Source organism: Desmodus rotundus, chromosome 12 (genome assembly GCF_022682495.2).
Source record: "Desmodus rotundus isolate HL8 chromosome 12, HLdesRot8A.1, whole genome shotgun sequence".
NCBI lineage: Eukaryota > Metazoa > Chordata > Mammalia > Chiroptera > Phyllostomidae > Desmodus > Desmodus rotundus.
This window is the reverse complement of record NC_071398.1, coordinates 2,654,313-2,668,536: the sequence shown is the minus strand read 5'-3', so window position 1 is coordinate 2,668,536 and position 14,224 is coordinate 2,654,313. Positions and strand designations below refer to the sequence as shown.

The 14,224-nt window shown below is 57.0% G+C and overlaps 1 protein-coding gene across 2 annotated transcripts in view; it reads right to left on the bottom strand.

Annotated features, from left to right (window-relative positions):
- The window catches only part of LONP2 (lon peptidase 2, peroxisomal), a 62,533-nt gene that overhangs the window by 9,189 nt on the left and 39,120 nt on the right, over window positions 1–14,224 (bottom strand). Inside the window, exons 12-15 of one of the 2 annotated variants that reach the window (XM_053916191.1) lie at window positions 11,194–11,333; window positions 8,603–8,810; window positions 7,995–8,185; window positions 3,224–3,438 (exon numbers count right to left, since the gene is read on the bottom strand). In XM_053916191.1, the coding sequence (XP_053772166.1) occupies window positions 3,224–3,438; window positions 7,995–8,185; window positions 8,603–8,810; window positions 11,194–11,333 (754 nt within the window). Of the gene's footprint in view, window positions 1–3,007; window positions 3,439–7,994; window positions 8,186–8,602; window positions 8,811–11,193; window positions 11,334–14,224 lie in introns of those variants that run through there. The other variant, XM_053916190.1, reaches the window with a different exon arrangement.

Genomic DNA, 14,224 nt, shown 5'->3' with positions numbered 1-14,224 from the left:
TGAAACCCACTTCCCAGTGGCGCTTTGCTATCGCAGCTACCTCAAAGGGTTCTGTCGGCTAGAGTGGGGCCCTCATCACTTTGCGCGTAATGAGCATCCTGTTCTCATGCTTCTAGCTACCAACGGAGAGCTACCTGTAGCCTGCTATCCTGACAGCGCTGTTGAGATGCTGACGTTGCCTCTGACTCACCTGAGACCACTCTCCTTTGTGCGGCTTTCACGGCTCCCAAACCTGAAAAGCCAGCTGCAATTGCTCTGGAGCATGGAGTTCACTTCGGAGACCCATCCGTCAGTGAATAGGACTCTGCCATCTCTCTGCTGCTTAAGCCTCGGGCTTCTATCGCCACTTCTGCGGCAACACACAGCGCAGCTCAGCCACCCGCGCATGTCTAGGTCTGATGAGAGAAGCTGCTTCTCCCCTCACCGCGCACGGCGGACAGCAGTATTTTCACTTTTCCAGGCCTTACGCGTGCCTCCCGGTGCTCACGCGGGCGGTCTGCAACCCTGTGAATTTGGAGCAAGTGGGACCCCTTCCCGTCCCCACACATGGTCCCCTAGGCACGCTGTCACTTCTGTCTTGGAGAAACTCCCCTCTGGGCAAGTCTCGTGATGACTGACGAGTTCTGGCCGGTTTCCTGATGTTGGATATTCGCTTTGCCCACTGGGTCCAGGTAAATTTTGGGGGGCTATTTATAAATCACCTGTGAACATTTATCTGTTTTCTGATATTCTTGGTATTCTTTATCTGTTCTAAGGGCTTCATACTTTACTCATTGCCTCTGGAGGTTCCAGGGGACACGACAGTGTGAAGGATTTTCTGTTCGCTTGTCATCTCATACTTTGCTAATTTCTGCAAATGAAGATGGTGAGTTTTCTGTCTGACAGCTACCAAGGTTGACAGTTGAATATTTGTTACCTACGTCTCGTCTACGTTGTCTGCGTGTTCTCGGCCTAAGGGGTGAAGAGCTCCAGAGCCGTATTTTGTGGTCCTTTTGAGATTTGACTTACGAGGTCTCTTTTGTTCTGAAATCACCTCTGTTGTAACCAGTCTTCTGTTTTCTCCTGTTAATGCTCCTGCCCGTTCTTTTGGTGTCTGGCTTGCTTTCGGGACTGGGGAGGGGAGGGGAGACTCTATAACATGCGTGACTGGAAATCTCTGTCCCGTCTCCTCCCCGCCACCCGGAGCTCAAGCGCTCTCACCCCCAGGGATGCCTGCAGTGACCTTACTAATGGAGTTCTACTGCCTTCAGCTTCCCGCGCGGAGAGCAGCCCAAATTGATAGTCAGCCGGCTCGGACTGTGCGGGCCGAGGACCGGCCAAGGTCGGGAGCAGCGAACTGGAACTGAGGGACCAGTCTGGGGGAAACGGTGCGGTGCGGCCATTTATGCGGGTTATGGAAGAGACAGGCACGGTGCTGCGGAGGCCTGTCACCGAGGGGGGTGCTGCTGGGGTCTCTGTGTCCCCGCTCCGTGCCCGCCCGCCCGCCCGCCCAAGGGCTCACAAAGCCTGCGAGGCAGCGAGTGCTGCCAGGGTGTGGGGGCGACACAGGGGCTGCAGTTGTCATCTGTCGCGTCCAGGCTGAGGCAGTGAGAAAGGGTTCGATGCAGGTGGTGGTGGCGCTTGTACAGCACTGTGCATGGACTAATGTCCCCGAGTTACATGTGGTTAAAACGGCAAATTTTGTTGTTTTGCCGAAATTAAAAAGAACAAGTGACCACAAAAGCTGAGACTTCTAAAACCAAAGGCAGCACCAGAGAAACGAAGGTTGGAGGTTGGAGGTCGTGCACAGCGTGGTCTTGGGTCAGCTCCTTCAGAGAGGAAGGCGTGTTCAGGGCACACACCCCGGGGGGACACAGGCCCCACTTCCCAGGAGGCTTTGCTGCCAGGGCGGGGGTGGGGGGGGGGTGGGGGGGGTGGGGGGGTGGTTAGCCAAGGCAGGACTGGGTGAGGGTTGGCGCTGTGGTTCCTGGGCCGCACCAAGCTTCTCTTCTCCCCATTGGGTGACTGAGCACAGCCCACCTACTTCGCCACGGCGATGTGGTCGCCAGTGTCTGCAGGGTGCCTCCTGCTGGTCACAGTGAGCCCTGGGGCTGCACGTGCCCTCCCGCAGCACATTCAGATTATACTGGCAGGTCTTTCTCACTGGCAGACCCCTTTCTTGTCCGAGAGATTTCCTACTTGTCCTTACAGGTCTGTTCTTGCATTGTATAAGCTCCTGAAGGTCACTGTTGGCTGAAATAACCGCTAGGAGGCGCTCGGTGGTTTTATGTTGCTTTCTAACCTAACCTTCCCTCTTACGCTGCCTTAGTGCGGCAATCTGTGTTTTACAGGGCAGGGAGCCTGCGCCTCAGGAAGCTCCCCAGCCTGACCTCCCCGGTGTCCACATGCTGCCCGTGTCGCAGAAGAGGAGTGGCACAGAGAGGCGGCTCAGACCTGGGAATCGGCACAGGCAGGCGAACAAGCAACAGAGGGGGAGGAGGGATCAGGACGGCAAGCGTGGGGACTGTCCTAGGATGGCTGGCGGCCTCCCTGGAGGGACTGGACTTTTTTAACAAGATGACGGGCCCTCAGGGCTGGCGCGTCTCGGGTGTGTGCTGAGCCGAGCCACCCTGCCTGACTCAGTGCCCTGCGCACCCCTCCCCTCAGCCCCGGAGGGGCCTGTGCTGGGGGTCGGGGGCCTCCTGGCAGAGCTCAGCTCGCCAGAGTACTTCCTTTCCCACAGAGGCTGCTGGCTGGCTCCGTCTCACCTTTGCCCAGTTCCCTTCCTAGTTGATTGTTTTCTAGACTCAACGTCCACAGGGGAATTGCTAAGGTAACTTTCTCTACCAACTGACCTCGACCTTGACTGTGCCTCTCAATCACCCCGGGGGCTCCTGGTGGGACCGGACAGTTGATGTTTCTACCACATTCTCAGCTACTGCAGGGGCTTCTGACGTGGCCACGCTGCGCACCAGGGCTCCTTACCTTTCCAGGCACAGTAACGCTCCCGTGAAAGATGAGAGACGAATTTAGTTTGTATCAATTTATTAAATCACATTTCCGTAACAAACATAAGCCACCGCGTGAGTGAGATGCGACGCTGCTGTGATTATGTTCGCACACAAAGGGACACGCCGTTCGCCCGGACAGGTGTTGTAGGACAGGTGTGCGACAGGCGTCGGCCTCGTCAGCGCCTCTGGGCACCTGCCGCCCGAGCTTCCGCACAGCTGTGCCCTGCGCCTACAGTTTGCTGCTCACCAGAGGGCTGCTCTTGACCGCAAAGCCACCATCGAAGGCTGCATTCAGGACGTCGTCCAGGCAGCTCGCGGTGACGAAACTTAGGTCCTGGCGCACGTTGCCTGGGATTTCCTCGAGGTCCTTCTCGTTCCTCTGCGGGATGATGACGCGCTTCAGGCCTGCCCGGTGTGCCGCCAGCACCTTGTCCTTGATGCCGCCCACCTGTGCGAGAGAAGGGTACAGGTCACTGGAGCTGCGGCCGCCCTCCCTGCTGCTTCGGGGCTTCCGGATCAGCTTCCGTTTTGTTACACCGGGAGCTAGGAAGGGCACTGAAAAGGGAAATGTGTAGCAAATCCATTGCCATTAGTGTGATACTAAGTCCTGTACATGGGGAAGAGTCTAGATTTCTGACGGGCAGCCCCTCTCCGGTCCCTGATTCGCTTTCAGGCTGCCGAGGTCTGCATTTCTGGTCCGTCCTGTAGTCACGGCGGCTTGGCTGAGGCTTGGCTCAGAAGACACACCACACGACTCTGAGCGCAAGCCCTGTTCCTGCAGAGTGGGGCTGTGTGTCAAGGGCACTTCCTCCCGCGCAAGTTCACAGCCACGGCCGCTGTGCCACCTGATGGAGGAAACATGTCCCCGAACAACCTAGGCTGTCAGAGCGTTAAAAGACGTCCACAACAACTGAAAAATAGGACGACACAGAGGCTACACAACTTCTTACTAAACAACAAATGGGGTAACAATGAGACCAAGGCAGAAACCACACGAGATACCGGGAAACGAAAATGAACGAACGACAGCCCAAAACCGTGGGACACAGCGAACGCAACCCCGAGAGGGAAGCTCCGAGCACTCCGGGCCTGCTTCCGGAGTCTCCCACGCTCCCACACCACGCGTACAGGAACCAGGAAAAGAACAGACAAGACCCCACGTGAGTGGGAGGAAGGACATAATACAGATCGGAGCAGATACAAACGAGAGTCTAAAAATACAACACACACACCAGGGAAACCAAGAGTCAATTCTTTGAAAAGACAAGCTAAACGTTAAACCAGACTCAAGACAAAAAGGGTGAGGATCCAAATAAATACGATCAGAAATGAAAGGAGAAGTAACAACTGAAACCACGGAAATACGAAGGATTGTGAGAAAACACTACAAACAACTGTGCTGAAAAAAACTGGACAATCTTGACAAAATGGATACATTCCTAGAAATACACAATCTTCCAAAACTGAATCAGGAGGAATCAGCGAATCCGGACAAACATTCCAATTAGTGACATTGAAGCAGCGACACCACTCCCAACACACACAAGCCCTGTAGCGGCCGACCTCACAGGAAACCTCCACCAGACATCAAGGACGGACTCACAGCCATCCTTCTCAAACCGCTCCGAACAATTCAACAGGAGGGGACCCTCCCAAGCTCCTTCTTGAGGCCAGCAGTACCCTAACACATAAAGACATTACAAAGAAAGAAAATTATAGGCCAATATCCCTGATGAACATAGATGCTAAAATCCTCAAAGAAAGATTGGCAAACTGGAGATTTATTCTGGGGATGCAAGGTTGGTACAATGCCCACAAATCAATAAATGTGGTACATACACCACAGACGCACAATGAAAGATAAAAATCACATGATTATAACAACAGCTGCAGAAAAAGCACTGGATACCATCCAGCACCCACTTAGGAGAAAAATGCTCAGCAAAGGGGGCAAAGAAGGGACACACCTCAACATAATAGAGGCCACACAGGACGAACCCACCGCCAGCATCTCCTCAATGGGCAAACACAAAAGCATCTCCCTGAACACGGGCCACACGACGGGGATGAGCGCTCTCACCTCTTACTCAACAGAGCCCCGGAGGTCCCGGCCACAGCAGTCAGACGGGAGGAAACAAAAGGCACCCACGTTGGAAAGCAGGACACAGAGCTGCGGCTGCGGACGCCGTGCCACTGCGCACACGGAGCCCTGAAGACCCCACCGAACCCGACCGGAACTGTCGACGGGTTCAGTACACAGCAGGGCACAGAACTGTATCTAAAAGTAAGCTGCATTTTTCTACACCGACAATGAACCATCAAAAGGGAAACTCAGAAAACAATCCCACCGACAACTGCATCAAAATACACACATAAAAAATAAACCTAGGAACAGCTCTAACCAAGGACATAAAGACCTGCACTCGGAAAATGAAAAGACGCTGAAAAAAGGAACTGAAGCTACACACAGGTGGAAGCGTGTGCCGTGCTCGTGCGGAGGAGGAATTAACGTCACTCCAATGCCCATCGCACCCAAAGCAATCTGCAGGTTCCATGCGGTTCCTATCAGGGTACCAGTGCAGTCTGCCACAGAACTAGAACAATACTCCAGACATTTCTATGCCGCCACGAAAGGCTCCAAACAGTAACAGCCGTCCAGAGAAAGAAGAGCAAAGTCAGAGGAGTCACGCCACCCGGTGTCAAACTGCTACAAGGCTGCAGTCACCCAAACAGCCTGGTACCGGCGTAAAAGCAGACTCACGGACCAAGGGAACAGAACACACAGCCCGGAAACACACACTCGCCTTCACGGTCAGTTGATATTTGACACGGGGGCGGGAGCACACAGTGAGGTAAACGCAGTCTCGTCCAGCGCCTTCCTCATCTCACGGCGCACCGACCGAGTACTGCGGCTCTGCGGCTCACCGACACTCTATTCTTCGCCCACACGACACAAGAAATGGGCACAATTTTCATTCATTCACACAGGATGGCTATGCTTGTATGGGCTGTTGTCATTTTTTTATTTGGCAATCTGAGGGAAAAGAGGTCGGTGCCCCTGATTAAATAGGTATTGCACTTAAAAAAATTTCTTGCGGCACACAGGCTGATAATCTCTGGCCAATTCAATAAATGGTGTTGGGAAAATTGGACACACATGGAACATGAAATGACCACTTTTTATACCACACACAAAAATAAACTCAAAATGGATTACGGGCTTAACTGTGAAACTCGAGACTATAAAAATCCTAGAAGAAAACACAGGCAGTAAAATCTTGGGTATTTCTTACAGCAATATCTCTTCTAATACAGCTCCTCTCGCAAAGGAAACAAAAGAAAAAAATAAACAAATGGGACCACATCCAACCAAAAAGCTTTTGCACAGCAAAGGAAACCATCAACCAAAGGAAAAGACAGCCCACTGAACGGGAGAGCATGCTCGCCAATGATACATCTGACAGAGTTAATATCCAAAATTTATAAAGACCTTTTACGACTCAACACCCGAAAACAAACAATCCAATTAAAAAATGTGCAAAGGACCTGAACAGACGCGTCTCCAAAGAGGACGTGCAGAGGCCAATAGACACATGAAAAGATGCTCAACGTCGCTAATCATCAGAGATGCAAATTAAAACCACAATGAGGTATCACCGCACACCTGTCAGAGTGGCCGTCATCAATAAATCAGCAAACAAGTGCTGGCGAGGCCGTGCGGAAAGGGGAACCTCGGGCACTGCTGGTGGGAGTGCAGACTGGTGCGGCCACCGTGGACAGCAGTACGGACATGCCTCAACAAATGGAAACTGCCTTATGAACCAGCGCAACCCCTTCTGCGAGTTTCTGCTAAGAACCCGAAACACCAACCAGAAAGACCATACGCACCTCTGCGATCATTGCAGCGCTACTTACAACAGCCAAGATCTGGAAAGAGCCCAGTGCCCGTCAGTACACGAGTGGATACAAAAGCTGTGGCACCTTTACACAATGGGACGCTACTCAGCCACAAAAAGGAAGGAACTCTTACCTTGGGCAACAGCATGGATGCACCTGGAGAGCATTATGCTGAGTGAAATAAGCCAGTCAGAGAAAGACAAATACCATGTGATCTTCACCTCTATGTGGAATCTAATGAACACACTAACAAAATAGAAACCAACTCACAGACACAGAGAGCAGACCGACAGCTGTCAGAGGGGAGGGGCTTGGTGGGCTGGGTGAAAAAGGTGAAGGGCTTAAGCAAAAAAGAACCCCAAAACACACAGACACTAACAGCAGAGTGAGTATCACTCCCCTGCCCTTGAACGTGACCAGGTTGGTGACTCACAAGCAGTGGAAGTGACACTGTGACTGCCAAGGTCAAGCCATACGCAGGAAGGGCGCTACCTGGACCCGGCCCTTGGGTCTCACGCCCTGGACGCAGCCGGCACCCTGTTGTGTCAGCCAGGCAGCCGACAGAGAAGCCGGGAGGTGGGGATCGGTCAGGTGACTGCAACCTGGCCGGCACCCTAAGGTGAGGAACCCCGAGCCAAGGTCCAGTTGAGCATCTTCTGACCCGCTGGCCCACAGGGCAGTGAGCGGGGTTCACAGTGAGCAGACAGCTGCTGTTTGGGGCGCGTTCTGCAGCAGGAGGTGAGCAAGGCTCTCTGTCACAGCCCTGAGAACGGGGAGCTCAGCCCCCTGCCCCAGCAGGGCTGCGCCCAGCCCCACTGCGCAGGCGCCGCCTCTGGCCAGGGTTTGCTTCAGGCGGCCGAAGAACACGTCCGAGGCACCTTCCTCTGACCGTGTAAGACACACGGATTCCCCGCAGGCGTTAAAATGCCTGCACTCGCCTGACCGCCAGTAAGGCTGTGGTCAGAGCCACACAGAACGGAACCTTCCCTACGCTGCACCCTCGCTGCCCACTGCCCGCAGTGCCCACCGAGCACGGCCTCCGACCCGCAGCGCCCACGCACAAGCCACCCGTGGGAGAGAAGGGCCCGAGCGGGCGGCCGCACTCACCGGGAGCACGAGGCCGCGCAGCGTGATCTCCCCCGTCATGGCCACGTCGGAGCGCACCAGCCGCCCGCTGAAGAGGGACGCGAGGCAGGTCACTATGGTGACCCCTGCCGACGGCCCGTCTTTCGTGACAGCCCCAGCCGGGAAGTGCAGATGGACGTCCGTGTTGTCCAGAAGATCAAAGCTTCCGGAAGCTTTCAACAGGAAGGCAGGGTTTTAACGCAGGAAAATTAAACCTGTTTCCTTTTACTCCTAACAAAGAAAACCAGTGACGTCTGGGGGAAGGACTACTCCCTCAAAGCATCGGCGGGCAGTGCGGTCCAGGGGGAGCGCAGTCCCATCCCATTCCGAGTGGGGCTGGAAACGAAGCACCTCCTCGGAGTCTGCGTCTGCCTCAGGTTCTCGCCCATGGCCCCCCGGCCCCGACGTGGGACCAGCACTTCCACACCCCCCCACCCCCGCCCCATGCAGGCCTGTGCCTCAGCGAAGGGCAGCTGCCCGCTGGAAGCCAGCCTCGGTCTCCGCCGTGATCTCAGGCCTGCCGGGTTGGGACCCGCAGGCTCCTGCTAGGGCTCACAGTGCATCTCCCCGCCGCCACCCCCGCCACTCACCATTGGTCAGGTGGTACTTCTTGGCGTTGCTGCGGAGCCAGCTGATAGCGAGGTGGGCGGACTCCTTCATGACGTCCCCCAGCTGGCCGGTCAGAGTTAACTGGCCCTCGCCATCCATTCGACTTGCCTCCACGAACATGATCTCCCCGCCCAAGGGGGACCACGCTAGGCCTATGGCCACCCCAGGCTGGCTCAGGCGCTCCGACACCTGCACGGAGTGAAGGGTGACGGCTGGTCAGCCAGGGCCCGGTTACTTCCGGCTGGCTACCCAGACGTCCCAGAACCTGCCATGCCCAGGCCGTGGACTCCCCTCGCCACCTGCTGAGGACGTCTCTCCACCAGAAGCGAAGCTGACTCCCCTCTGGCATTCATGAGGGTGATTTTACCTTCGAATGTGGGAGGGACCTGGCACCCCTCTCCTAGCTTTCAGGGGACACACCCACCCACTGTCCTCCCTGTTGGACCGCTGTCACGAGGCTGTGTGGACGCTCAGACCCCGACCCCACTTAGTTGCCGCCAGTCTGTGTCAGGAAACACAGCCCCCTTCCGCACAGTGAGGAGGCGTGAGCTCCACAGGCTCCTGGCTCTGCTCCTGCCGACGCCCCCGGTGTCCCAAGTCCCCCTGGTGTTCGGAGGCCGGCAGTGCTGCCTCCCTGCCATTTCAAACCGAACATGCCACTCACCTGAGGCCACGGGCCTGGTGCTCAGCCACATACATGAGCACAGCAACGTCAGGAAAACAGAGTGGCCATGGGAAACGCTCCGTGCCTACCGAAGGCCCCACGTCCGAGAGCCGAGCACACGCGCCCACCAGTGCTCCCCCGAGAGTGTGACCTTCCCCGGGGCCGGTCTCCCTCAGGAGCAGCAGGGTTGTGGCCTGAGGCTCGGCGAGGAGTCGGGTCGTTGATGCTCAGGCCTTTTCCACGGGGCCGGGGTGGTGAGAACCCTGACTTTAAAACGTTCTCTAAAATCACGGTGGCAGCCATGGAGGCTGCTGGGCTCCACCACATGCCACAGACCACTGGGACGGGAATGCGAACAGCTCCGGGGACCGAGACGACTCTCGGACTCAGATGGGGGGCAATCGTACTCCCGCTGTATCCCCAGAGCCCTGCATGGGCCCTGTCTGAAGCTGGGACAGGTGCCACAGGAGAGGCCGGCCGGCGCCCAGGACCAGAGACATGGGTGGCGCTGCATCCACCGCGCTACACGCAACCCTGCGCTGTCTGCTATCTGCGGAAGGTGTTGGTTTTGCTCCGTCACGGCTCCCGCTGCACTTGCCACGCTCGGCACACAGCAGCATCCATCTGCCCGCTTCTTCAAAGTCCCACTCGAGCCCCAGCCTGGACTTGGTGGCCATGTGAGTATTTCTGCTGCAAATCTGCTTCAGCAGCGTCTGCAGCAAGGAGGGCAGGCCTGACCCCGTGCAGAGTGCTGGAGCCCCCGCCAGCGAGGGCAGCGTCGCCCGGCCCAGCTGCCGAGCGAGGTGCTGGGTGCACGGCAGGGCCTGCGGCCACGGCCCCACTGGGCGTTGGCTCAGTGTCGGCACTCCGCCCGTCCTCAGTGCCTCCTTTTGTCCCTCTGACAGGCCAGCGTGCCCATGGCGTCTCCTGCTCACCTTCGCAGGGTGGGGGCAGTCTGCGCAGGCTGTTCCCTCCAACCCCATCGCCTCGTACCCCACAGCTCACCTGCGCTCAAGACCACCACCCTGCACCTCCCATCACGGCCCGGCTCCCCCTCCCTGGGGCGCTCACACCCGGGTGCCGGTCCCCACGAGCAGCTCGGCATCCATGCCCGCCTCCTCCCCACTGGCGTCCTCATCACAGGCCTCTCCACCCCCTGCCCCGGACGTGGTTCCCGGTCTGCGTGACCACCTCTCCCTGCAGCAACGCCAGGCCGCTCTCTGCCTGTCCTCCCTATCCACGCGGACAACGCTGCCCTCAGGCCTCCTTGCTCCCTGGGGCTGTCACTCACAGCCCCACTCCTGAAGGGTGGCCAACCCGACTCCACTTCCTCCACTCCTGTCTCTCCTTCACAGGCTTCCCCTTCGGCCAGCCCGCCCGCCGAGGTCATCGGCCACCTCCACGCTGTCAGCACACACAGGTGCCCTGCTTCTTGAGACTGTTCCTCCTCCGCTTTCCCTGCCCTGTTTCCCACGCCTTGGGCAGCGCAGAGGAACCCCTGAGTGAAGCACCCACAGTAGGAATCCACCGTGTGGGCGAACGTCGGCTTGCGGTGGTGAGCGCGGGAGACACGGTCCATTCCCGTCAGTACGTGTCGACTACCGTACCCCTGAGCAAATGACTGTACACGGACTTTCGCCCGCCCCGCCCGGTTCCTACAGCGGGGCTGGGCTGTAGAGGACCCACGGCTTCCGGAAGAGAAGGGTCAGGCCCCGGGCCGTCTGCAAAAGCCATGTTCTCGCGAGGCACTGACACTCAGCACCACGGAGAAAACGCGTCTCCAAGCTGAGGACTAGGCACAGGCTCCCCAAGCACCCGGTTCTACTTCTCCCCCGACCCACCAGGCCGCCGGCAGAGGGAGCCGGGGGCAGGGCGCGGCGCAGACCAACCGCACACGAGACTGCTCACCTCCATCTCATACATCGGCGGCCCCAGGATGTCCTTGAGCGCGTGGAAGTCGATCAGGATGGGCATCTCGGGCGGCAGGCCGAGGTCGGCCGTGCCGTTGATAGACTCAGGTTTCGTGTCCAGGACGTGTTCTCTGCACCCTGCGGGAGCAAGCTGTGCTTAGGAATTCTCAGAGGTTTGCAGAGACATCAGACAGAAGCACAGAGGACTCCACAGCTCAGCCCTTGGCGTGTTCCCGAAGGCACAAAATTTCAGCCGTGTGTCTGCACCTCGGGCAGGAGAATCAGCCCTTCCAGAGCCCCGGGGCAGGCGGGGCGCGCCTCGCCTTGTGCACCCAGCCCCACGTGTCTGTCTGTCCCCCACACCAGTGTGAGCTCCCGGAGGGCAGCGACCTCGCCTGTCTTCTTCTTCAACGTTACGTTCTTATACCAAGAGTGAGGCCCGGCAGTCTGACGGACGGCCTGCCTGTAGGGGCCGGGAGTCGAGGGTCAAGTGTGGCAGGTTACCCCGTACCCTGTCGGCTCTGGTACGCCGACAGCCCCGAGCCTTCCAAGCCCCTCTTCAGAGGGATCACGTCAGGCGTCCTGCTCCCCGGCAGGCAACGTGAACTGGAAAATGATGGAACCCATACAAGCCACGCCTCTCCGGCAAACCCACGGCTCCACCCCACGGTGACCTCTTCCAACAAGAATCTTCACACTGGCAGTGCCAGCCCTCAGGGCGTGGAGCCCGCTGCTGTCTTCCAGCCCTGGCCCCACCTGGCACACGAGGGGTTTTCAGACACCACCTGCCTTTCGTTGCCCTCGCTCCTCACGCCCGGACGTCGGGGAGCGATCAGTGCGTGTCAGTGGGCAACATGAGCCCAGGACACGGCTGCACGAGTCCCCTGCACAGGCCTTCGGGACCACTCAGCTAGTGCCACATGCCCCTGCCAGGAGGGGTGACTGCAGCCGAGAGAAGACGGGCGCAGAGTCCCTAGGATACGGTGCTGGCGAGACAGACTTTTTCAGGCCAGGCAAGCAAAAACAAGGGAAAAAGTTCAACCTGCCAACACAATGAGGACCCTGTTCCCCAAATCTTCCTGCTGGAATTGTGACATTTTCTTCTGAGTCCTGCTCTCGGGCTAAAACAGTGGCTCTTGAAAGGAGGAGAGCAGTCACAGGAAAAAGTGGCTATTTCACCAAGGAGCAAGAGGGGTAGTTAAAAGCAGGACCCGTGTCGTGATTACCGAAGTGACGGCTCTGGGAAACAAGTTTCGGAAGTAACGAGGGGCACAGCTGAGAAAGGGAAGGGACCTCAGATGCTGGGCCCCTCAGGGCAGGGCCTGGTGCACCCTCTCTGGAACGCCGCCGGCCGGCACACGGAGGGCCTGCCAGGCCCCGTTTCACAGGCCCATCCACCCCAGGGACAGAGCCGAAGTGCGGACGGCAGCTCCGATGGCGCGGCGGCTCCCTCCCAGCAGTGCCATCCGTGACAGACCAGGCCACGGGTGCGAGGAGCCCAGGGTGTGAGCTGTGCTCCAGCACAGAGGAAGAGACTGCTCTCTCCCTGAAATGCTTTCCTTGGTGGCTCTAAGTAATTCCTGGGAAGCGGAATCAAGTTAAGGAAGGAGGAGTGTATGATGTCACACAGCCCATCCGTTCTCCCGAATGCAGCATAAATGCACGCGGGAGTGACGTAATCGGAGATGCTCACCGAGGCTGCTCCCTCTGCCATGAGGTCGAGTCGAGGCCGCCGATCAGCTTCCAGTTAACGTGAGCTGACGGTCCAGTCTTCCCAGCACCTTTCCCTGAAGAGACTGTCCTCTTCCCACCGGGAGGCCCTGGGACCCGTGTCAGGAGCCAGGTGACCCCGGGGGTGAGCCTTCACTCCCGAGCCATCACTCTGCACCACAGCCTTGCAGGGAGTTCAAAGCCAGGAGGCATGAATCTCCCACTTTGTTCTTCTTTCCCAAGCCTGTTTTGGCTGTTTGGGACCCAGTCCAATTCCACATGAAGTTGAAGGTCGGTCCACTTCTCTGGCGAAGGCCACCGAAGGTTTGGAAGAGGCTGCATTGCATCTGGAGACCGTGGCAATGTTGAGCTTTCCCATATGCGAGCGCGGTATCTCTCCGCTGACTTTGGATCCTTCCCAGCGCGGTGTTTGGCATACAAGTCTTTCACCTTCTTGGTGGCATTTATTCTTAAGTGTTTCATTCTCGTAGATCAAGAAGCAACTGATCGATGTTTCTTTCCCTTTCTCCCTCCCTTCCCCTCTTTTTAAAAATAAATAAATAAAATCTTTTAAAAAGTGAGTAAGCACATGAGAAATGCTTAGAACAGAGTCCAGCATATAGCGGGGACTTGATAAATGACAACCACCCTCCCTGCCTGAGTTATCACAACAGCCTACTAATTTCTTTCTTTTTGTTGTTGTGCATGGACATTCTCTTTGTTTTTATTTTTTAAATTTCTTTTAGTTCTCTTACATAATTTAATTGTATTGGATTTTCCCATCATCTGGTTGCTTCACCTAGCTTCCCCACTATCCATTTTACTCACTACCTATCAGTCACTGCTGTAGCTGTATCATTTCTGGACTTCGATGTCTTCAGTAGTTTTCACGCCAAATTCAGCAAACCCCTAACTTCTAAGAGTTGCATGGCAGACGGACCACACTTAGGGTCGGAGTCCGTTTTGGGCTGCCCCTCCCGCTGCTCCTAATGCCTTTCAGGTGGTGGGGGGGACGACGACTGGCTGCCCAGCCCTCAGGCCGTACCTGAACTGCTGATTAGGGAGCAAGCGCAGTCGCGGGCCAGAAACGGGGCCCCAGGGTCTCGGCCCGTGACACGGGGGTCCGGCCAGGCAACCCCCCTCCCCGCCCCAGTTCATCTGGGTGCTGCACACGGAACAGGCAGCCACTCCGCTCTCCTGCCTTAGAACAAGTTCGGGCTGTGCAGTTCTTAAATCTCAACAACCTCTGCGGGCCTCTGACGAATCACCAAAAGACTTGATCCCAACTTTGATTTGCCCCCAAATCACTCGGTTTTTAA